This window comes from Homalodisca vitripennis, chromosome 4, assembly GCF_021130785.1.
Source record: "Homalodisca vitripennis isolate AUS2020 chromosome 4, UT_GWSS_2.1, whole genome shotgun sequence".
In the NCBI taxonomy this organism is placed as follows: domain Eukaryota; kingdom Metazoa; phylum Arthropoda; class Insecta; order Hemiptera; family Cicadellidae; genus Homalodisca; species Homalodisca vitripennis.
Genome location: NC_060210.1, coordinates 129,534,558 through 129,559,782, shown reverse-complemented (window position 1 = coordinate 129,559,782; position 25,225 = coordinate 129,534,558). Strand labels below are relative to the sequence as shown.

Genomic DNA, 25,225 nt, shown 5'->3' with positions numbered 1-25,225 from the left:
AAATACAAAAGAACATTTTTTTCCATAAACTAACGGAAATTCTAAACTAAGTTGAGCGTAATATCGAAAAATGAAAACTGTTTAAACTAGTCCGAGTTGTGGAAGGTTATTAGATTAAATTTCAAAGCCTAGAAAGACAAATCGGCGAACTTACGGAAACGATTCATTATTTATTTCCTTTCATTAGACCTATCGTACATTCAATACATACCGAGACCTCGTACTGTGGCACAATATGACACCTGACCTACTCATAATATAGAGGTCATAATGTTCCCTGTAGTAAGTATAATATGATTGCAATAAAATATACTTATTACTATTTTGTAAGCTGTGTAGTTTAAGAATTATTAATAACAATCTTTCTTGCTGATTCCCACTCGAATATAATGAAACATTTCGTACTTAATAGTTTCACTATTCGTGCAATCTTTTTTTAGTTTTCCATAACTATCACAATATTGAAATGTGTTTGTAATTAGACATAAATAACAGATGCCTAAAGTGCTAACCAAATTGTATTGTATCTGATGACAGCAATAGAACATTGCAAACATTCTAAAGTCACAAATCGAGGAAGCATTACCTAGGAGCACAACTCCGCATATAGAGTGATTGAATATACTCCGCGAGCATTTGCTGAGTACCTGTGTCAATTCTGTTATATCCCGTGATGTGCAATACAGTTATGTATATATAGCTCCTTCCACAGCATTTATAACATGCTGAACATATAACATGTCCCATTAAATGTGCTGGTTACAGTTAGTAAATCTAAAATGAATTAGCTTGTACAAAAATGAAACGACGTGTACATTAACAAATAATACTGACAAGTCTGTAAGTTTCAGTTCTCTAGTCCGGAATTTTTGCGACTTGAAATAATCGCCATCGATATGTGGTTGGATATTTTAATTGAATGCCACTTTTTGTCATAACACTTTAGGATACCATTCCTAAAGATAGGGAAATAGAAAAAATACATTTGATACTTCTACCAGGAATTACAGACACTTATAATAGCATTTAACGTTATATTATGATCAGACTCAAAGATAAACCGCTAAAATAGCATACGAGTTCTTACAATAGACCTATATATAGGCTATATGAAAGAAAATTGGACTGCATACACTGTTTATAAAAAATTAATCCCCTAAGTATTATTTATTCAAGAACATGCTATTTTTATAAATTATATTTAATATTATTATTATTGAATCGATTTATTAAAAAACTTAAGTTATTCATATACACACTGTAAAAATACACATGTTTTAATCAGCTGTTTTTAACCTTGTTACCTAATTGCCATAACACCTACTTTAAATTGCTTTAATTCCTTTTGGAGGGAACTACAATGTACTTTTCTATCTTCAGGGTAGTTATCATAAAAGGCTGGTTATGCTGACATTTATTCGTGCTGTACTATTTGTGTGATCTTGATTTTAATTCCATAAGATCAATTCATAGCCTCAAACACTAGTACATCATTATTTTTAATAGGATATGGTTATGGGAGATTTTTTTTAATGACAATTAATACGCATTGTAGTTTCTAATTTTATGGTATAGTTCTCGACAGTTCTTTTTATCCTTTATAATTTAAAAAAAATCTTTGAAAAAAAAGTGTTTGGGTGCTTACAAATATCTCTGAAATGAGATATCTCATATAATTGTATGACCAAAACCTAGGGCCTAGAAGTGTTTGAAGTACCATTATTCTTAAAAAAAGGCAAAAAAGTAAAGATGTATTATTTTACCAGGCGAAATTGGGGCTAAGAAGCCCTCTGTAACACAACTTGGGGACCAACGACTGGCCGGGTAGGCGGGCTGCTTACAAGGACAAGATGGCATAGAGGTCACCCAAGTCGCAGCCACGCTCGACGTTGCTTGATCTGCCATTGGCGCAGTGTAGCGGGTACAACGGTTTGTCAAAGGATGAAGTTCAAGGTCGTTTCACTGCAGCATATTTTCAGCGCTGTTAAAGATCACAGTCCCGATCGGCGCGTCGTTAAAGTCTCCAGAAATGTCAGTGTGTCTCTCACGTCAGCACAATGAGCATCAGTTGCGTAAGATCCTTACGTAAGGACACGAGAATGGCGACATAGTAAGTTAAATGTAAAGTGCGCGGAAGGTGGCGCGGCCCTGCAGTCAGCTGCCTAATGCCAGGGTCCAGTCAAGTGTGGGGAATATTTATGTTGTTTATCGGATTCTATTAGTATCCAGATAGCGGATAACCAGGCGGCAGCTGCCAGACAGCAAGGCCCATTTGTCACACAGGACTCTGACAACGTGTGGTTTACACGGGGTAACTGTTCTAGTCGGCCCACGCCCCGTGTCTGTATTATTAGAAAGTCCGGGTGAAAGTCAATTAATTAATTATCGAATCGAAACCGTCACCAATCAGCTGATTATCCTGCTATCTGTGTTGGATCTAACCTCTGCGACTAACTGGATCAATTAGTTTAGAAACTGTAAATTCATCACCAGGTCTACAGTACATTTCCGAAAACATTGTTGCAACAGGCAAATTGATTGCAATAATTTATTTTTAACTTGTAAGTAAGTGAATTATTTCAGTCAATACACCTCAAATGTGATTGTTATCACTTGTGAATATCACTATAAGATACTAAAGTAGCTGAACAAACGAATTTAAAAGAGTATAGTCTATATTTCTTTGTATTCTGCAGAGTTTTAGTTCAAACTACGTAGAAATAGAAGCTAAAAACTAATATGTAAAAACTGTATAAATATATAATTTAATGTTTACTCTTAATAATCAAGTTTTAAAATGTCAGTATCACTTTTAAATAACTCAACTACCTAATAAATTGAAGTACATCAATGTAGTATTGTTGTAATAAATATTCAAAAATGTATTAAAAAATAGTTATCTAAACTCTTAATATTTTTAGTCTGAGCTGGCAAAAATTTCGATGTATAAATTACAAATGAACAATAAATGTGTTTATTCAATTAAATATTTACGCTACGATTGCTTTTTATAAATTTATAGTTAATCGGCTCCAAATCTCAAATACCCCTTTATTGATTAGTTCTAAGCATAAAACTTAATTCTTATTTACATTGTTTCTACAAAAACAGCGAATTTCTACATTTAAGGTTACTATAATATTTATGAAGCTCAGATTATAATTTGTTACTGTAAAATTTCACTCCCAAATCGGGATTGGAACCTGGCTCCATGGGTGGTGAAAAACGGAGTCGCTGATCTGGGATGGCAAGAATTGTTTTTAAATTGAAAGGAAGATAGGACTAATGATTTAAGCCCTAACCCTGTCATTGCATTAATCGACATTAGATTAAATACGAAATAAAATTAGCCAAAATCTGCTCAAATATTTTTTTTTACAAAGATTAGTCCAGTAAAAGGCATAAATGTTTGGGCAGTCTATTGAGGCAATCTGTATTTCCTATTAAAATAGCGAAATCTATTTATACCTATGAGCTGATTCTAACATTCCTTTAATATCATCTATTACACCTTAGTACTCATCCTCATTCGAGGTCCATTTAAGTCCACAACCAAAATTTATGTTACCTGTCTTACTATGCACATATATACTAACTTTTGCTAGATCTTTTGCCGCAATAGATTTTGCCTAGACGTATGTTATATAGAATTTTAAAAGATAACTCACTCAGATAGTCGAAAATCATGAAACATGTTCTTATACCTTTGACAGTTCCTCTCCATTCTGGAAACAACACATAAGAATTAATTTCAACGATAATAACCAGAGCATTAAACTTACTTAGATAACAATTTGATAGCATTGAGACTCTAAAATCCAAGTTTCTAAGTGAATCATTACGGATTTGAGACGAGTCTTTATTTAAAACGCAGTTTTCAACTTAAGCCTATTTTAAAAGCCAGCAGCTGCCTATCGCTCCCTCTTAAGTTCTACGAAAATTCCTTTGATTCCATCACAATTTATGTACAAAAATTCATAAAATTGAAAAGAAGAATAGTTCTAGGCTGAATGGCTGGAAATAATTCCCAAGGGGCTATGCATTATTCACCCCAAACCGCCACTTCCTGTCAATATTATAAAGTGCGAATATTACAATCCAATATCCTGTGCAAATCCTTCAAAACACGGTTTGGACGGCAGGACCACAATACAGATTTTGGCTAGAGGTCCAAAATCCGGATTCCCACAGGGCGGGCGCCCCGCTGCGCGATTTGGAAATGTTTACGGTATTGTAGTCGGGCTTGAAACTCATACTTTCTCCCCTAGACAGCGCTCAATGGAGATCGCATTACACATTGTGCGGCCATAGGGCGGCTATAGGGCGGCAGATGGGCCGAGTGACATGCTAATATAGACCCCGGCTACCTACACTACCGGAGAGCGGTGACAAAGCTAGATCATGCGGGCCCCGTCGTGCTGTGTGGGTATCGCTTACTCACAGACCGCTGCTAATCTACCAGCTCTACCAACTTCGAATAACATAATTTGTGATACTCCAATCAATTTTTTGCTGGAAAATATTTTTTTAATTTCACTTAAGAAAAAGTGACTGAAATTGTTTTGATTATTACAAGAAGAATTACAACTGGTATCTAAAGTAGGCAATTTTATAACCAGCTCCAATAAAATCGACTGAAGGTCATTTTTTTTTCTGTGTGTAACATATTTTTTATTCATAAATGACGGAAATTGTACATTATAATTGAATATAACTAGTTTTTTGGTGATGTTTTAAGGATATATTTAATATTTTGTAAATAAGAAAATGTCAATCCATCTAGTCATCTTTCATGTAAATACTGCAAAAATTTCAAATTCTTAACTTCAATAATTTTTCATTGGGTATGATTATATGATGTTCTAAATTCTTTTTTAAATGTGTACCACTCATCGTAAAGTGATCTAATGATTTTTATATTTCCTGCCGTCAGAAATGGTATATTCAAAGGCAGCAAATGTTCTAAACACAAATATTATTCCATCCGAAAACAGATAACACCGTCTTAACTTTGTATTCGTGAAGAGCGAATTCTACTTCGTGCGTTTGATAAAATACAAACACAGTTTGTACAATATTATTATTCACACCTTTCAACACTGTCAAACACGCTGTAGGTATTCAACTCCTTTTTTAATTAAAGTTTATTCTATTTTGGCAAAATATTTACTTCCCGAATTTATGGTTGGAATTTAGATAAGAACCTCACGTTTGCAATTTATCGTACGCGATTATTACAAACCTTTCTATTGAGAACAAAAAAACCTTTAAATTGTTGAATTGACAATTACCATTCAAGGTATTAACTTACATTTTCAATGATTTCATACTCATTCTCCAAAAGAACGTTCGATTAAATTCATAGTATGTATCTGTTCTAATTGAATTTTATTTTAAGGTGAAGAAATATTTTTGACGTCATTTGTTAGTAAAAACCATATGCATATAAACCATATAAACAAAAAGTAGCCTAAGTTCACTCATTACTACTCAATAACTCAGACATCATTAAGAGAAATCGTGATATCATTATGCTTATTACAGATTAATCAAGGGCCATATTACCAAAATTGATCGTTTAACTGACATCTAATCAACCCATTTTAAATATACTGTATATTATTAAATTAAGTTCTAATACAATTTCTTTTGGTGGTTGCTTGAAAAGTGTTGTAAAAGTTTATATCTTTTAAATTTTACAAAGGAAAACTTAAGACTTACCATATAGTTTTACGACGCTTAAACCCTAGATTTTGGTTCTGAATGTAGTTTTTATGCATAGAAGTTAATGAGCCGTGGAAGTATGTCGTAAAAACGTTTCAAGAACCAATTATTTTATGAAGAAGCAGCATGCTTCATCTTAATTAGCCGCAAGGTGGACCATTTAATATGGTCATAGCACCATTTACGGTAACATCAAAAGGTCATTCTCTACATTTTGAGAACAAATTACTGTACAGTCAGCGCCAAAAATTAGGGTAAAGTGCTGTGCGACGTATAGTTTTATTCTTTAGTTTAGTGCAATTAGAGTTTCATCCATCAAAAAGAATGAAAGGACACCTGCAATTTTCTGTAATAAACTAAACCATAGCTTCGCTACGCGCCTCCCAGCGTGTTGTAACCACAGTCTGGACCAGTGTATAAACATGCGGGCCCAAGTGACAAGCGACAATTGATCGCTTCTCCGACACAAGTGCTCCAGACACTATTACCTTAGCAAGAGCCACTTAGGGTATTGTAACCACAAAGTCTGCACCGGAATATAAACATGCGGGCCCAAGTGACAAGTGACTCTCAATTGACCGACCCTTGTGCTCCCGCCATCATAGACTACGGCCGCAAGTTAATCTCTCTTAGGCAATTTGTTTGGTCAGCCAGTTAAAGTTGTCACCTGTGGCAAAATAACTATTGAACGCGTGTTAATTTGACAATGATTGACTTGGTTAATCAGTTATAAAGGAACATGGATTACTCTTGGCATGGCATTGGTTGGTATTATGTTGGTGGGCATGTGTTCCAAGACGCATTATAAGTTCCTTAGTGTTTCTCATATACTGTAGCCTACATAGTGTAAAAATACACATTTTTATATTCATCTATTTTTGGGAATTTTTATCCAATTTCAAAAGATGTCTGCTTTAAATTCCTATAATTCCTTTTGGAGAGACCAAAAATATTTCTCTTTTCTATCTTCAGGGTTACTATTCCAGATCTTAATCTTATTTTAATCTTCGTTATTTTGAAGATTTTAAAAATCAACGTACAAAAAACTGGTTACACTACCTTGGCAGTTAGCTGTAACTTGATATGTTTTTTTGCGGTCTAAGACGTCATACTTTGGAGCTTAGTAAGATATAGCACAGGTTCAGATTCTGTCTGTGACAGTTGTACTTTTATCGTGCTTTCGAACTTGTGTTGTTCTATACAGAGTCCCCTCCATAATCCTCGTACAGGCCAGTGGCCCATTAAGATAAACAGAATAAAAATTAATAAAAAATTTGTGAAGATAGGCATTTTTAACGACTTCCTTTAACCTACAATAATTTCTTCGTTCAGTATCTTATAATTTGTTAAACATTTCCAGTCCACATATTCTTGCACACTGTAAACTTCAAATTGGCTTCAAATAATAGAAGTGAAAGTCTTTCATCCTTTTCGGCCGTAAAAAGAAAAGGCAGTGTTCAAAGAATATTGATAAAGCCAGTTAAATAGAATGCCCATTGACAGAGATGAACTGTCCACAGCCATAAATAAGACACAGACTTCATTGAACACAACTGACGATCGATCCTCCACCAGCTATACAGTGGTCAAGTCGGATTTACGGAGCCTAAACACATTAGGGACGAAAGGCGACCACTGTCTCGCAAAACAAGCTTCGGTCTCCTTCCACTGGACGGACTGTTGTCTCCAACTTAATTCCCATTGAGGCCCGGTTTTGTCTCAATGTTTGAGAGCGGAAGACGGGGGAGACCGGGTAAAGAAAAGTAAACGAGACAGTCCCGGCGGCTGCACTGGTGATGTCCCATTAAGGACAATAGGGCGCCAGATCGGTCTTAAACAATCACTGTTTTGGAGTTGGACCACTCAGTTCGGTTTTTGCTCGTGGGAACGTTTCGGCCTGTTTGTCCAGGCTAAGTGACTTCCACCGTCCTAATCTACTCTATTTGCTAAATGTACGCTCCCGGAACACTCGACATAATGTGGATCAAAGCGCGAGCTTCTTCGTTTCTAATTGATTCCTCCCACTTCTTGTCATTTCAAAACAAAAAAACCTCAAGGAAAACAGCGTAATCGTTAAAAGTGTTGCAAGTGAACTTTGTTTTTATTACGTGGGGTACGTTAGTAACTCAAGTCGGAAATGTGCATTTCCGGACTGTTTTTCCTTATCTATGAGGATTTCATTTTAAAATGTTCTAGAGGAACACTTGCAAATGGGTATAAGATTACTATTGCTTCCGTCTAAGAAGAACTTACATCTATATCTAAAGAAAATTTAAGTACGGTGTACCTTAAAGAATTATTGATACAAGTTGGAATGACCTCAATCAGAACCCTTTCATATACATTCAGTTTTGTGAGACTCTTGCTGATTTTGAGATATTTTGAGTACAGTAAATGTTCCTTAATTAAGACACACAAGACGCCTATGGACTACCTCCGCGGTTCCGATCGTCATAGGAGGGCTACCGGCGCCGCCCTCACAACTTTCTCCAGTTACAGCGCCCTGATCATCGTCTCCCTCGAGTTACAAATAGCCGCAGACGGGGACAGCGGTAAACCTTTTACGTGGACCAATGTTTTGAGCAAAACTGCGGAAACTCTATCTCTAGGCGGAACCGGAGAGTCGGGGGCGCTCGGCCATGTCCCGAACAAAGGCGGTGCCTCGGGCCGGTCAGCTGTAAGGCGATCCACGCCTTGTTTCTGGGTCCGTGCCAATTGAAGCGGCGGCCACGGGGAGCCAGACGCGGACCGGGGATAATGAGGGTGACTTGCAGACGCCACGACAGTCGCGACTATAGTGCACAATCACGGTAAACCCGCGGTTTATCAGCTGTTCATTATCACTAATGCACGGTGGCAGTCCTCCATCTCGGTAACGAGGCCGTGACTCTTGTAATGACGGCGTGGCGCGGCTGCGGTGGCGTCTCCCGACCTATCACTGATAACAGCCAGGCGCCCGCCGCGCCGCCCGTGGCAGCGGCCATCTTGTCGCTGTGGAAGACATTGTCAGTGTCCACTGGACTCACTCTGAAGCCGGCACCATCATAACGGACTCTGGAGCTCTCGAACAGTCTGTTCCTAGACTCCTTGCTCCCGTCATTGAAAGTTTGAGAGCTGAAAATTCTGATGCAGCTTGCTCTGGAGATGCTTTTTGAACCGACGTCAACATAAGCTCTCGAATGAGACCTAGGAACTGAATGTCACCATTATAGAGATTCCGGGATGGTATTTTAATTTTCGTCAGTCAAAGTTACCAAAGGATAGAAAATGCTACAATCTGGATCGAATTAGAGGATGTGGAAGCTCTGATATAGCTTGTTTTAGAGATGATTTTTTAACCAACCAGTCAACATAAGCTCTCGTAAGAGACCTAGGAACTGAATTTCACCATTATAGAGATTGTCGGATGCTATCAAAGTTTGATCTCGATGCTCTTTTAGTTTCCATCTCAAAGTTGTCAAAGCCAATCCAAATTCCACAATCCGGATCGAAATTGAGGATGCTGGAAACACTGATATAGCTTGCTCTAGAGATGCTTTTTGAACCAACCAGTCAACATAAGCTCTCGTACGAAACTTGGGAACTGAATTTGACAGTTATAGAGAATGTCTGATGCTATCAACGTTTGCTCTCGGTGGTATTTTTGTTTCCGTCAGTTAAAATTATGTCGGCATAGAAAATGCTAGAATCCGGATGGAAATAGAGGATGGTGGAAGCTCTGATACAGCTTGCTGTAGAGATGCTTTTTGGCCCCGTTAAGTCGATGTTAGCCGATGTAGAACATTCCAGGGAACACGCGTCAGAAATAGAGAACGTTTTATATTTCGAACGATCAGTCCCTCTAGATGACTTTTTCTCCTCTCATTTAAAAGTTATTCTGGCGTAGAAAGTGCTACGATACAAACAAAATAGAGGATGCTGGAAGATCCGAACACTTCGCTCTAAAAACATTTTTTGCCCCCGCAATTGAACATTAGTAATTGCAGAAATCCAGAAAATACAGTTCCCATTTTCATGCCCAGGGTAATGATTCTTCCTATAATTCTAAGAAGAATCACGTTATCACACGATACATAGGCTATTATATGTTTGCTATAAAATGGCGATATGATTAAAATACAATTAAAAATTCAATTTAAAATATCATGAATGAATTTTTCTTTAATTTCAAAGTAACGTTGAACAAAATAATGTAATATTTAGATTTGTTCATTTCATTATTTAATGAAGTCAATGCTCTGTGGGAAGTAATATTACATTTTTATAATTCATAATTTTTAGTGGAAATACTAAAAACAAGAAGCAATTACTTTTCTTACTGTACTATCAAATTATTCTTTATGTTTTCTTCAAAATTGTGTATTTTTGGTTTCTGTGTCCTCATAAAGATTGAGGTGTATGCTAAAATATGATACATTATGCTATTGTAGATGCATAAGAATTTTCAAGGTAGAAGAATACATTTATAATATGTGTCTTGGAATAAAAAGTCTCCAGAGCTTTATTTCTCTACAACACAGTCAATATAAAAACCGGATCTAAAGCATACAATTTTGTTATCATGAATTGGGCGTGCGTATACAAGATCATTTTTTTGTTTTGAGCCTTTTAGTAAAGAATTGTTTTTTCTATGATATATTATGAATTACAAAATACAGTTTTTTTAAAGGTTTTTACATTACATGGGTTTTCTCAAACAATTAATTGACTAATTCCTTAAATTCCTCCACTCGAAAAATCACCCAACAGAGCTTCCAGGGAAAAACCAAAAGGCCGGATTTTTATTTCCAACCCTTTAAAACATAGTTTAGAGTAAATGTGATTCCATATAAAATACCTCCCTCAACCCTCGAAATATTAAAGATCATGACTCCAAGTTTGATCAGCACAAGTACCAGCCAAATTTCCACTAATTGTCATGAGTAAGGCAACATCATTTCGACTCCACCAGCACCAACCAGAGCGGAATGTTATGACCGTGGACGACCTGCCACTGTCCGCCATGGTAGCCAGTACAGGACACAATTGTCTTGAGTAAGGCAACATCATTTCGACTCTAGCAGCACCAACCAGAGCGGAATGTTATGACCGTGGACGACCTGCCACTGTCCGCCATGGTAGCCAGTACAGGACACAATTGTCTTGAGTAAGGCAACATCATTTCGACTCTACCAGCACCAACCAGAGCGGAATGTTATGACCGTGGACGACCTGCCACTGTCCGCCATGGTAGCCAGTACAGGACACAATTATATTACCATACAATGGCGCTGCGCTACCCTGGCTAGCACACTACAGGAGCTGTATCAGCGCCCACATCGCCTCCACGCCCCCTGCAGCTAAGTGAGCCCTTCCTGTCAGACCCATATCACAAGAATTCCTGCCATTATCGAGAACTTACAATATACGTTACTTCAGACCATGTGTTTCAACAAATGAAATAAACATCAATGTCAAAACAGGCAATCACCATGCACCAATCCATAGCCCGCAAAGCATATACAGACGATCCATACTATACAAATTGCTTGTAACAATATTTTATATCAAATCTGTTATATTTGTCAAATTAAATGTCTTAATATGCTTAGTATTACGTTTAAACATATTTGCCGTTGGTAACGTTGACGGTATTTGACGATATCATTTTTTCGACTAAGTTTTACTCTAAACATATGACACTTTACAAATTTATGGAAAAGTGTACTCAAAATGGAATTATGAGATTACCGACCCTAAAGTTATTTCCAGTTTCTTACCTGTTAGTCCTCAGGTTAAGTGTTAGAGAAAGCTTCTGACCCCAAATTTCTCCTAAAATTCTTTACTTTTACTTCTTAGTTTTATTCGATAGCAAAGTTGTCAAGATACAATTATTTTATTAATTTCTTTATAATAACTCTTTTCAGTTGTTTTAACTAATTTATTCTGTTATTATTACCAAAAGATTTAATTTGTATTGCCATTTTATGAGCATTTTCCCTAAATCCTGCAAAATACCTTTTTGGGCACGGTCTTTTTCGATTGTACATATCTTTAACCAGTATCATTAAAAAACCTGAAATAAATGCTCTACGCTAAAGAATTATCTCTAAAAAATTAATGAATATATGTTTTTTTCTGTCTACAACGTGTGGTGCATGAGCTGACCATCCTAAGTTCATAAATCCTAGTTTTATATTAGAACGAGCTGAATCCCACGATTTACACATTAAATTTTAGTTAATGAACTATCACAGAATTTTGGAATTAACAGATACAAAGATGACAAAATAAGGAGAATCGACATACAAGGTGAGCATTTATAAAAGCTTTGAAATTTATAACCTAGAAGGCATTGGATGAGTAATAACAATCATACAATGAGGTAACACTTGTTAAATGTACTAAACTATCAACAGGGTTGAAAAGCGAGGAAAGAGCAAAAGAAATTCTTTTTGAATAAGTGTTAAAAAACAAATTTACCTCCAGACGCGTCCTAATGGAACGTTACTCTGCAAGTGAGATATCAACACAGAAGTGGCATGGCGGTAGAGTAGGGCAGAGCACCCCAATACGCTTTTAATCCGGCAAAAACTTCGAGAGGGGAAGAGATAGAGAACCGGATCCGTCGATGCAAGCTAAAGCTGAGAGCAGCAGCAGCATGGCGTACTCACTGTTTAGTGCCAGCTGGGTCGTGGTGTGCCACAGTTGTACAAATAAATAACTCTACGAGTACTCATACAGGTTAGAGTTACTGCAGCTTCATTGGAACATAAAACAGAAACTATCAAATGGGCTCTGACTCAAACCACGACGTATTTCTTTGGCATTGTAGTAAGCACACCATTGGATACAGATACGCTTATACTGATAAATAACTCTCGAGAATTGACAGAAACGCTGTGAAAGCCCCCATTACAGTTTTTGTCTCGCCAATAATTGTGTTATTTGAAACTGAAAATTATGGCACAACTGATAACAGTTTGGTTCGAACTAAATATTGTGGAAATTGAAAGTAAACTAAAATGTTAAACGTTTCATTGATATGTTAATATTTTCATACATAACGAACTGTGTGATATAAATAGGCACTCTTTACCCACAGTATTTTGCTCGAAGACCTCATGGGTATAATTCAGTCAAACGAATTAGCCCTAATCAAATTGAACAGTGCAATCTTTGGTTTGTTCACTTTATCTGTACAAGTTTAATTGAAAGTTCATAATAATTTAACAACCAAAACTGTTGGTACTATATACAATTTACTTGTGTGGGTGGGTTATTGATAAAACCATGGGATCAAATAAATACCGAACAAAAATAAACAATGAACGCGCTGTTATAAATTGAAAGAAGATACACGATTGAGGGATTTACTTATAGAAATTCTGGAAGAACTCGACGTATTGTGTTCAGGTCGGAACAAGACATTTGATTGGTGCAGGCCGACAACTCGCTGCACGTTCAGAGTGAAGTCGATCCCGAGAGAGGTCGATTAAGTCAGTATAAGGAGCAGAGTCAAGTTACACGGTGTCGTCTACTCTATTACCATATCTTGAACGTCCACAGTCGGCGCGGCGCGGCGGCGTAGCGGCTCGCGGCCAGCGGAAGTGGGGTGTCCCGTGCGGGCCGACCGTGTGGGTGTAGTGTAACCATATACAGCCGACTGGGACACACATGTTATTGTTTGTTTTTTGTTTTTTTGGCCTGACGTTGATTTTGAGTTGGCTGCTGAAAGTGCGGTCTCCAGTTTCACCTGCAGCATCTGCTCAGCACGGTTCCGCGGCGCGTTATTTCGGTGACGGCGAGCCGTTGTGTGTGCCCGCTCGCCCGCTCGCCAGCTTGACCCGGGCTCGTGTTTCCGCCGCGGCGGCTCCCAACTTTCCAAAAACTTGCTCTCAAGGCGAGATTTACTCCAATGCCTAAAAAAGGATTGAAAACCCACGATTGGTTCGGTTATAAAAAGGTCCAACTGCAAACAAATCTGAGTACGCCTGGGTTATGGGTAACATCACAATTGTGAGAGTATATTGAAAGAAGCAACTCATATTCATTTTGAACGGACACTATCATCGCTGCATGTGAAATGCAGGCCGTAAATGTAACCATCAAGGGTAGTGAATTCCCTTCTTCCAGTAAAAGAATAAATCTGCAAGTCTGTGTTGTAAGTGCACTTTGTAGGTTTGATAGATCAAAAATATTTCAATAAACAAAGGCAAATCTGTACCCAATTGATACGGAATCTTGGTGCATATACTGGTTCAAACGAAACAAAATGTCTCAGCTAATAAAAAAATAAATCCTTGACGAAACATTGCGTCTCTAAAAATTGTATTTTTATATTATAAGTAACAATAATGTAATTCTAATTTTTGTCATACGTGTAATACATGTCTACGACAGTAAAAAGATTGAAATTTAAAATGAATAGAATCTCTGAAGAATTAAATAACAGAACAGCTGTCATAGAACAGTTACATCTTCAACATTTTCTATACATTATTTATGCTTTATTCATTTAAAATTATACAGGGTTTTCTTTAAAAAAATGCAAACGTACAGTAACTATTCAAGGATATAGAACCATTGTGCATATACTGGTTTGATGAAAATAACATTTCTCAGCAAATAAAAAAGAATATTTGACGAAAAATTGCGTTTACAAAAGCAACGGATTTCTGAAGAATCTAACAACAGACTAATAATATAGAATCTTTTAGGGTATTGCGAATATTCTACATTTATCTAATCAAGACTCACTGGAGGTTCTAAAGGACTCTGGAAACAAATAAAGAAGGCTCAAAGAATGTCGAATCTTTTTATATACAATGGACGTTCAATGATAATGGCTAATGTATTATAGATTCGAAATAAACAAATAACACCCTTTTTTATCCAGTACACAAATAAGTATTAACAACCAGCTTATAATTGTGTGAAAGAGAGGTTTCTCATATTTCCAAGATGATAATCCAAACCTCCATGAAATCTTGGCCATTAATCATCCTGTCATAGAACAGCTACATCTTCAACAGTTTCTATTGATTAATTATGCTTTGTGAATTTAAAATTATGCAGGCCTTTATAAAAAAGTTCATAGAGGCTTTCTATAAAGTAAATATGATCAACACAACAATCAAACATTGCAATGTTAAACGATTCTATCAACGAAACATTGAAATTACAACATAGCAGAGTCCATTGCTACCTGAAGTGTGTACAATAACCGATATTGTATCGGCAATGTGTATGTTTCACAAATTCGCAACACCATCAAATATCGCCTTTATCCCCGTATCACACCAGAGGCTAATCCCTGCCCGATAATGGCCTGCACGCTAAACGCTGAGGGCGATATCATGTATTAATGCACGTTATTGATCTGTAGTAAACCCTGCCTGTTATGATATGCAACTGAACATTTAGATATTACAAATTATTGGTGCATTGTTGATTTATTGTTCAGTTATAGACTAAACTAATCATTCTTACGTTGTCATATTTGACGAGTTTAGAATCCTGCCGCATGCTGTTTTATATATTTGGTGTGATGTCAAATATTTGCCAATGTGCAGTACCCTTCCTTAAGGACTTGACAAGCGACAGGTCCTTTTTAGAACCTTGTCGATACTTGTCTGTCCGTTTGTGTGATAATACTTGATAGAAGTATCGTAGAGAGTTGAAACTAGCTTATTCATTTTGGGGTCAAAAGATCAAAATTAAAGGTAAAAATAAAATTGTAAACTTTATGATTCGTCTAATGGATTACTATGATGGCAAAGAGAAAGACTATCAACAACTTTGAAAGTATCAATTATTGAGCAAGCTACAAAAAATGCGTGTGAACTTGATTTTTTGGATTGGTTGTTTTAATAAAGGATGGAACATTTTAACTGACGTATGTTCTGTCTGGTCCTTCGATGCTTTATTGTATCAATTTATGTTCTATGTGTATCTCCTAAAATATTAAATTATACAGGTTAAGAGATTATTATTGATATTTGGTAGACTATAGTCTACTATGAAAGGTGTAAAGCCGGAACAAATATGACTAACAAACTCTTACGTAAATCTAAAATAGGTTAAAACAATTCCAGATTATGCTCTCATATACGATTGTATTATGTGGTCAAGAACCTGGATCGATGCAGAAAACCTCAAGAAGATTTAACGTTCAGAATCATTTTACACTGTATCACTCATAAAAATACTAGATTTGCAGAAACGCTAGCACATGCTTCATTTTGTGCATTATGCCCCAAGAACACATGAGATGTACGTTTCAACATAACGACTTAACTCGGTATTGAAATTAATACTTTTGAAGATAACCAAAACCAACTGAAGAATCTATGAACATAAGTCTTGAAAGTGACAAGTAGATTTTATTTAAGGTTTGAAGGGACCAAGGTTTTATTTAAATGATTTACCGAGTTAATATAGTTAATGACTTTTACACAGTGCTTAATGTTCAATTCTTCCTTTAAATTGGAATATGTAAAACAGTAGAATTTAATAAAAAAGAGAAAAACATGAAAGCTATGATAGTTTTAAGGATTTAAGTTTAAAACGTACCAATTCATTCCTATTTTGTTATTCTATAACTTGTTATTTCTTTTTGTTATTGTGTGGAGCCTGGACAGGATGGGCAGTTACATTGAGCGTTTCCGATCGGATGGCGTCTTACCAATTCTTTATCACACTCTCATATATTTGGTCTTCTACCACCAAAATCTTTTTCCTACATTAAAACACAATTTCAATACCCGAAACAAATCCGAGTTCAGTATTAAAAAATTCAGATTATGTTGGAGATATGAAGAAATCTCCTACTATTTCTCCTAAGTTTTCAAGGCGTCGCTGAAGCATCATTTGATCGGGAAGGCTTTCTCTGTATAGTCTTGTCAAGGCTGCCACCATTGTTGTATAAAATTCTGTCCAGAACTATTTTGGTTAGGATAAAAATGATGAATAATTACTTTTAATGTGGTAATTAATTGTGACGTGCGCACAAAACTGGATTGTTATAACAGTGCCAATAAATTTGTTGAAGTGAACAACGTCACCCGATGCTCTAAGAACACACGATATGGCGTTTGAATAATTCCACGCACAGGTGGGGGAGAAAATCTGTAACCCAAAACATTTTTTACGGGGGTATCCCGAGTGTTTTGACATGAGCGACCGCAATGGTCCGTCTTTGTCCCCGGTAGGGCCAGCGGGGCGGAGGCCGGCCAGCAGATCGCTGTTGACGGATACCTCTGCAGTCTGCACGCGGCATGCCCGCTATCGTGTGACCCAACAGGAAGGCCGTCCACAAAAAACCTATTTAAAAATAAGATCGGAACAATGAGTGGCTGGATGGTATCGTTCGGTAGGTAATCGGGTTGACAAAATCGGGACATGCCGAAGCGGATCGCCTTACCTCACAAGCGGCGACATTCGATATCGGGCGATAGCATCGCCTGCCAGCCATCCGGCCTTCGCCCCCTCATCTCTCCGCGCACTACCAAAATATCGACATGCAGTCACTCTGAACACGGAGTCACTGGCTCTCTTTCACTCTATAATACACGACTGCGTCAGCAACAAATCGATTGTCATTACCTTACTCGAATTGTATCAAATATAAAATATATAATCAAATAATAAAATATATATCGAATATATATCGATATACAATTATATCGCTTACACACCGAGATTTACTCAACGCAGTATAGCACTGTACTAAAAAGTCAGCGTTACTTTCGTTCCGTCCAAAAACACAAATCAAACAGCAGTATACAATTACACAAGTTCACTAGCTATTTTATTTCCTTTGCGGTCCGCGGACCTACAGTAGATTATCGAGATAATTTGACAGGTCAGGCGAGGTTGTTTCTTGCGCTATTCTCTCTCTTGTAACGAGTAGCGCGTAACAATGCCCTCTGCTTGTCTCTAGAAAATGATCCGACCGAATATCATCGGTTACAATACGTATGTTACGTAACGAAACATGAGAGAATTGACATTTTTTACAATAATTTACTAAATGAGGGTTTAAAAAAGTTTGTTTTAAAAACGAAAAAGTGTTCCTCTGTACATAAGTTATCGTTTAATTTTTCGGGTTTTTTCACCTAAGAACTAAATATTCAACCGCATCAGTGCAGGTCAAAATGTGCGGGTATCAAAGGAGTTAAAAATAATTAATAATTTTTTACTCGAATCACATTTTTTTAGGTTAATACACTTAAAAAGAACCATCAGGAAATAAAATTAAAGTTAAATCAGATTCCGTCAACCCTATAAAGTCCGACTCTTTGACCAAAGTAACTATTATTTTTGCACTACTTGTGTTGTGATTATTGCATTTTGTTGTGATTAAATCCATAAATATGTTGAGCTATTATAACATAGTTAAGAGTGTAATTAAATTATTTAATACAAGTAATTAAGTAAGTATGCGTAATGTCTATTTTAAAATGCAACTATACAAAACCAATATATTACGTCGGATTGGTGTTGGGGGAGGGGGTTGCTTGTACAAACAATCAATTTTTGAGAGCATTCAAGCTTCAAAAGGAAGCGATTCGTATCATTGTCAACATGAATTTCAGAGAATCGTGCCGGCCAACCTTCAACTGTTGACTTGTCCAGTCTCTACATCATGGAAACAGTTCCATTCTGTAGGTCCAAATGTACCCAGATAAGGGGCCTTGACGTGCACGGATATGAGACTAGAGGCAGAGACAACTACCGATCTGGAAGACACAGCACGGTAGTTTTTTATTCTTTTTTTTTAAGCCTCAGCTCTTGGCTATGCTGGCTTGTATTTGTCACTGGGGCTGTCACTGGGGCTGTTATTCCTCCGAACATTTGGCCTCACAAACAGGTGATCATTTTCTCAGCCGATTCCCAGCTTCCACACGCTTAATAGCACCAACGCTTAAGGTTTTAAACATCCGGCTTAAACACTTTTTCGCGCCAACGGCACTTTACAATGTCGGCAAGTTTTGGGCATGCAACTGGGAGACCGCATATTTTAAAGATTGACCCTGTCGTTGAAGATGATGAAAATTAGTGACTGGAATAAGTAAAAAATTTGTTTTTGTGAATGTTACGCTGTGTTATAAATCCAAAATTTTATATTAAATGCCTGACTTCCAATATAATGTTTACTGTATACGGCAATAACAGATTTGAATTTGATTACTAATTCTAAAAATGTATAAAATTAGTGTGAAACGCTGCCCTGGATGCTCACAATGGAATGGCTGAGCTACAAAGTGAAAACGTGATTAATCAAACAAAACAACAATGTGTTGATGACCGGTGATCTGTGTCTCTGCACGGCGCCGCGCCGAAGCCCGTGACACGATGCACTAATGTGCGCAGCCAGGGGCGCTATTGTCGACACAGAACCCTCTCTGTGACACCCACACTCCCGCTTGATTAATAGGCTTCTTCTGATTGGCTTTAATTATGACCCGGTGTCATTAACTCTCTGAGGGCCTGGGACGCGGTATCCCACCCGGGGGTACCGCACTCAGTCGCAATAGAGCGTAGAGTACGCGCAACAACCGAGCAGACCTCCACTGTAGCGTAGGGGTAAGGCTGCTGCTTTGTAACTCAGAGGTCACGGGTTCAATTCCCGCCATGGTTAAACAAATTTGCAAATTTGTTTGGGCCGTTTTATTCTTAGAAACTTGTAGTATTATCAATAAAATAAATTAAAATTCCTCTAACGAAGAAAGAATCACTTTTAAAAGTCAACTGATTTAAAAGCAGCAAAATTGAAAGATTTTCAAAATTCGAAACGGTAATGTAAATTGGATTATAGAATAGTAAACAATGTACGGTGTATGAGGCGAGGTTAGAAGATTATTAATACAGCCTAAAGGGTGTCCAACAACAGGTGACCTATACATTTAGAAATTGTTTCAGGAAATCAAAACAAGAAAGAAAAAATAATGAATTTGATCTTGTGTACAAATTTGTTGGTGTTTTATACAAAAATATGTTTAATCAAAACCCTATATTTCTTTGTAAATTGTAAAAGATCCTATATATATTTTTATAATTCTCCTTAAAATCGCTAGAAGTTCAATAATACTTTAACAGAAATGCTGGCAATTCGTGGCGGACTAACTAACGTATATGTATTGTTACAACAGTAGGCCTAATAACACTATTGATAAGATTTGTCTCACAAATTGTGTGAGTCATGTTGTGGCTGTAATAGGAATTTCTGTAATTTTTTAGTCTATGTAACGATTCTTTCAGCTTCCAGTCCACGTGGTACCAAATGAAGTGTTATTTGGACTTGGCCACATCATTTCAACGATAAGTAGCCACTACCGTGTTTGTACTTCTTGCTGGTCTTTTTTTTAAATATTAAAGATTTCCTATCGAGTTGCATCGGTAGATTATATGATCAGTTATTTTATAAATCATCAGACGGTAACTGGCCATAAATGTATTACGTCACAATGTTTAAATTCAAAAATAAAATTTTAAAATTCCGTATTGTTTACTTGAAAACATGGACTGTATAGTTAAAATTTATATTAATCGCACCTACAAGAAGATTGATAATTTTTTTTAAATTTCCAAATATTGTCAGTTTCAATTAAATGCTTCTCTTCAGCCATTCCAAAACTCTGTAAATAGACAGACTACATATTTAATCCTGGGGAGCCCTGCCTTATTAACATTCAGTGTGGATCAATGATCTATTCGACCAAATCGCTTGGGACGGCTGCGAATCTGATGTGCTGTATCGAAGTCGTGAAACCGGATATGCCTATCACTTACAGCCAGCCGCTAGCCGCTGGGCGGGTGCCGAGAATATGGATCGGCTGAGAGCGACGTGACCTCTGACCTCATCGGCGGCGGTGACCACTCAATTCTCGCTACCGACCGAGACCCGGCACGAGCCCGCTGTTTCAACGGAGATTCTAAACGGCGATATTAAAGAGCAGTAATCAGCAGAGCATACGCTGAAATTGTTGCGTTTAGCTTTTTCTTTGCATAGTTGTTCATGTAAAACAAGAGGAAAATTTGCTTTTTTTACAGAATAGTTTTTCAATCTGAATGCCTTTTTGAATCATTTTTATACTTTTACCTACAAATGGAAGGTTTTGTTAAATATGAAAATCAGTAAAATTAAATTAAATCTGTTTGTAATCACTTCTTTTTTCCTCAGCAGAAGGGAAGGTTTTAGCTGGTGTACATCAATAACTTGTAGTAGTTATATGAAGACATTAGGTTGTGAATGTTCATATTCCCGAAAAATAACTTATTAACTTGTGTGTTTCCTTTCATTCTTCAAAATTTAGAAATGCCCCAATTCAGGATGTCTTCCAGCCTTCGGAAACTCAAACTCCAATACATTATTCACTTCTAGTAGTGTAATAATGAGTGTAATTGTGAATTGCCATATTTCCGAATTATATTTGGAAGAAGAATTATTTGTGATTTTATTTTCATCTCTCATTAGAAATAATCCAAACCAACATTTCTTCCATCTATACAAGTTCAATAGAATAAAAACTCTGAATAAATTGTTATATTTCAATAATAACCTACAGTTTTTTAGAAGTAAGAAAATGTACTCTGCAGCATCACCGAAGAGATCATTGGTATTGGTCACCAGGTTGGGTGGATATGACATCGAGAAACCAAAGTGTCCGGATTGTGAAGTGTGAAGATGAATGGAAGGACCTGAACCTGCAACTCTGACTAGTGACTCCCACGTACTGCTGAGTAACTTCCATTGAGTACAAGAGGGATGTGGGCTCTCGTCTCTCGCCTCTAGCCTCTCGCCAGTCGCCAGGTGATCGAGAGTGTTTTGTTCTTGCCCAATCAGCTGACTGGACTCGCCCACACCGCACTTCTAACATCCGGTGGCAGTGGCAGTGGCGTCACTCACTGTGTGTCCATGAATATCAAACAACTGCCATTATGATCGTGTTTGTTTGCGATCTCCTTGTCGCGAGGCCAGTAACTCATCCGTGCTTTGGACACATCCTCCTCCGAGATCACGACAAGCGCCCGCGAGGTAAACCGACTGTATAGATCCAATTTCGATTTACGGCAAGGGCATTCAAGTCTAGTTTAAAACACGCATTTGTTGCATGAGGGGCGATGTGAGTCTGAATAGGTAAATATAGAGCGAAACCTTTAAGAAATGCCTGAGATGAGATTTGAGCGAATATTATGAAGTCGAGTTTATCTTGGTATGTGTATGTGGAATAGTTGTTCAAGTTGCGGCGAGTGCCACTATAGATTTGAATTTGGCGCGTAATCTATCAGTAGGCGCAAACGCGATTACCAGCTGCGCCGACCTTTAAGCCATAGCCTTAACAATGGGAGCCTCCTACTATCTGGAATTCTACTGGACAGGTTCTGATAGGATGATTCCTTCATAGGATAGCAAGCGGAGAGCGGAGGTTGTGTCGGAGTCGTGCGGCTACCGTGTAGAGTAGACCGGGTAGAAGTGTATGTAGATCGTCTAGGCTTAAGTGTTATAGTTAGGGAACTTACGAAACCATTATTATTTTATCTTTTCCTCATGAAAGCTGGTTAGGTTTGGATAGGGGAAATCTAGTGGTGGATCCACGGTAAATGATTAGTCCTCTGGAAAGGTGCCCTCTTCCGAACGCGACGACACGAGGTTGCAAAGTGTGGTAAGACAAGAAGTTGAGAAGACCTCTAACGCTCTTGAAATTGTAAGGACTTCAACGTGACTTCGAGAACGACAGGATATTCAAGATGGGTACAGGTGTGATTGGGAATGCTTATTCTACGGATATCCCATAGAACAACGATAAGATTTGAATTCTCTCTGTAATGTCACATTGAAAAAAGAAAGGTTTTGTCTGTTTCAGTCTACCAGTCAAAGCGGACAAGGACGAATTCTCCCTCACGATTAAGCTAGCTAACACCTAAAACACAAAGAGAGCAGCATCCACTCCAAAACTCATCCTTGGCAGTAAACTAGATCTAATTATCTCTTTGCCAACATTTGAAAGAATAATATGGCACTCCTGACTTACATTCAAGGGATTGCTCAGAGGTAAGTCACAAAAACATATTTACTGTACCATGTGTGGGTTCTACTTACTGTCAAGAATCAACCGGCGAGAATTAAACCCTTCTTTTGATGTAGATTGTTGTGGAATCTAAATCAACGACATTTCAAAATACTTATCTTTATTCATGTTTGACCTGTTTCCAAATATTTTGTTTACCGAATCAGGAAAGTGTAGTTAGAATTTTGTTATTAAAGTTTATAAATAAAGTAGCTGAAGATAATTCGATAAAGAAACAGAATAGAGATCATTCCTATCTGAGATTTTGTTTGATTTGAAATATATCCTAAGGGCTGGTTCGGTAGTCAGAGATTTAGCTATAAACGAGAGTATCACTTAGAAAAATGGGTTAAATAGGCAGGGGTTTGTAAAAATGTGAATTTCAACTAAAACTTGCAATTTGAGTAGGCAACTTCGTTCCGATATTTGCGATTACATATAGCGAAACAAGGTTTTACGAAAACTTCAGAGTTAGATCCGTACGGGAAATTGCAGCTCATGAAACTCTCTGGTTTTAAAATAGTCTTAAAACAGTAAAAACTGAAACGTAACAGAAATTGAGATGCGATGACAAAACATGCTGGATTTACAATCCCCCAGAGGGCAAGAAGCATAGCCATATCGCATATAAAACAAACTCCGACAACCCAACGGGCCACCGAAAGTGAAACGAGTTTTGGATCCTTTGAGAGCCAAATAACTTGAGATAGGGTTACAATGGCTTTGTGGGGCAAAACGGCAGCCCGGGGCCGAATCTGTGAGTACAACGTTAATAGCATGATGTGCGTACAACGGGAGCTCGGCGGAGTGTGGGGGGGGGAGGGGTGTAAGGCAACGAGCGGTGGAACGGCGCAGCAATCTCATTACATACCGCCGCGGCTAATTTGGTTAACAACCCTCCCCCCCCCCCGGCCGCGTAGCACCCCCGGCGGGACTTTACATATTGCCACCACTTTATAAACATTGTGCCACCGACAACGTTTACCGCAAAACAATCTACAGTACCGACAACCAGCGTTCCGTCTGTACTTCCTTCCCACTCCTCCCCCCTTCCCACAGTCACAGTTGGCGGAACTGTTTTGTTTCGTTCTGTTGGCACAATACCTGCTATTTGTTTATTTTAACCTTCCTTTCCTTTAGCTGTTCATTTGTCCGCGAGGACAATCAATACTTAGTTTGGTTTCATTACTGCTTATACTGCATATACTTATACTTATTAATAATTAAACCTGACACCAGGATTCGTTTGTACCCTGTAATACGTAACGTTTGTAATAGATTAATTTCGGACTTTGGGTGCTACTTTATACACCCCCAGGTATTCAGCGGAATACCTGAGTTGAGTCGTTGTATGGAGCATACTCGTATGTTGGCGAAATATCAGGGTAATCGGTTGTTATGGCGGGGGTCTGAATCAGAAGTACGTAGATAACTCGAAGCAGGAAAGACCAATCTAAAATTCGAATTATCCAAGATTTCGGATTAAAAATGTTTGAATCATCTCAGCTCGATTGTTTTTCCCAACGTTTACTCATCGCAAACGGCCTCTGGTTTATCATCTCAGAACGCAGAGTTCGTGATGAACTTCATTCTTCCATCTCGACAACTAGGACTTTTCTAAACAGAGATTTGAAATTCCATTCAGTAGACAGAATAACGTGACCGCAGACCGGGTCTGATGTTGTTAGTGCTGTCTGGTTATGACTTGGGATCGAGCAGCTTGTAATGTGGCGGAGAGAGCTGATCGTTCAGCAGACCGGGTCTGATAGGATTTGCAAGGCAGTTGTTACAGCGGGCTTAGTCCACGGACATGGCTCAGTCAGTCACAGACGATGTTGTTAGTGCTGTCTAGTTGTGACTTGGGATCGAGCAGCTTGTAATGTGGCTGGGAGAGCTGATCGTTCAGATGATTTGCAAGGCAGTTGTTACAGCGGACTTAGTCCACGGACATGGCTCAGTCAGTCACAGGCGATGTTGTTAGTGCAGTTGTGACTTGGGATCGAGCAGCTTGTAATGTGGCTGGGAGAGCTGATCGTTCAGCATCTGATAGGATTTGCAAGGCAGTTGTTACAGCGGACTTAGTCCACGGACATGGCTCAGTCAGTCACAGGCGATGTTGTTAGTGCTGTCTAGTTGTGACTTGGGATCGAGCAGCTTGTAATGTGGCTGGGAGAGCTGATCGTTGAGCAGGCCGGGTCTGATAGGATTTGCAAGGCAGTTGTTATAGCGGGCTTAGTCCACGGACATGGCTCAGTCAGTCACAGGCGATGTTGTTAGTGCTGTCTAGTTGTGACTTGGGATCGAGCAGCTTGTAATGTGGCTGGGAGAGCTGATCGTTGAGCAGGCCGGGTCTGATAGGATTTGCAAGGCAGTTGTTATAGCGGGCTTAGTCCACGGACATGGCTCAGTCAGTCACAGGCGATGTTGTTAGTGCTGTCTAGTTGTGA

At 38.0% G+C, this 25,225-nt stretch overlaps 1 protein-coding gene across 1 annotated transcript in view; it reads right to left on the bottom strand.

The window, feature by feature from the left end:
* LOC124360158 (homeobox protein SIX6-like) overlaps positions 1-25,225 on the bottom strand; it is a 69,950-nt gene that overhangs the window by 12,078 nt on the left and 32,647 nt on the right. Inside the window, exon 2 of the mRNA XM_046813528.1 lies at positions 3,705-3,725. Coding sequence (XP_046669484.1) covers positions 3,705-3,725 — 21 coding nt within the window. The remainder of the gene's footprint in view (positions 1-3,704; positions 3,726-25,225) is intronic.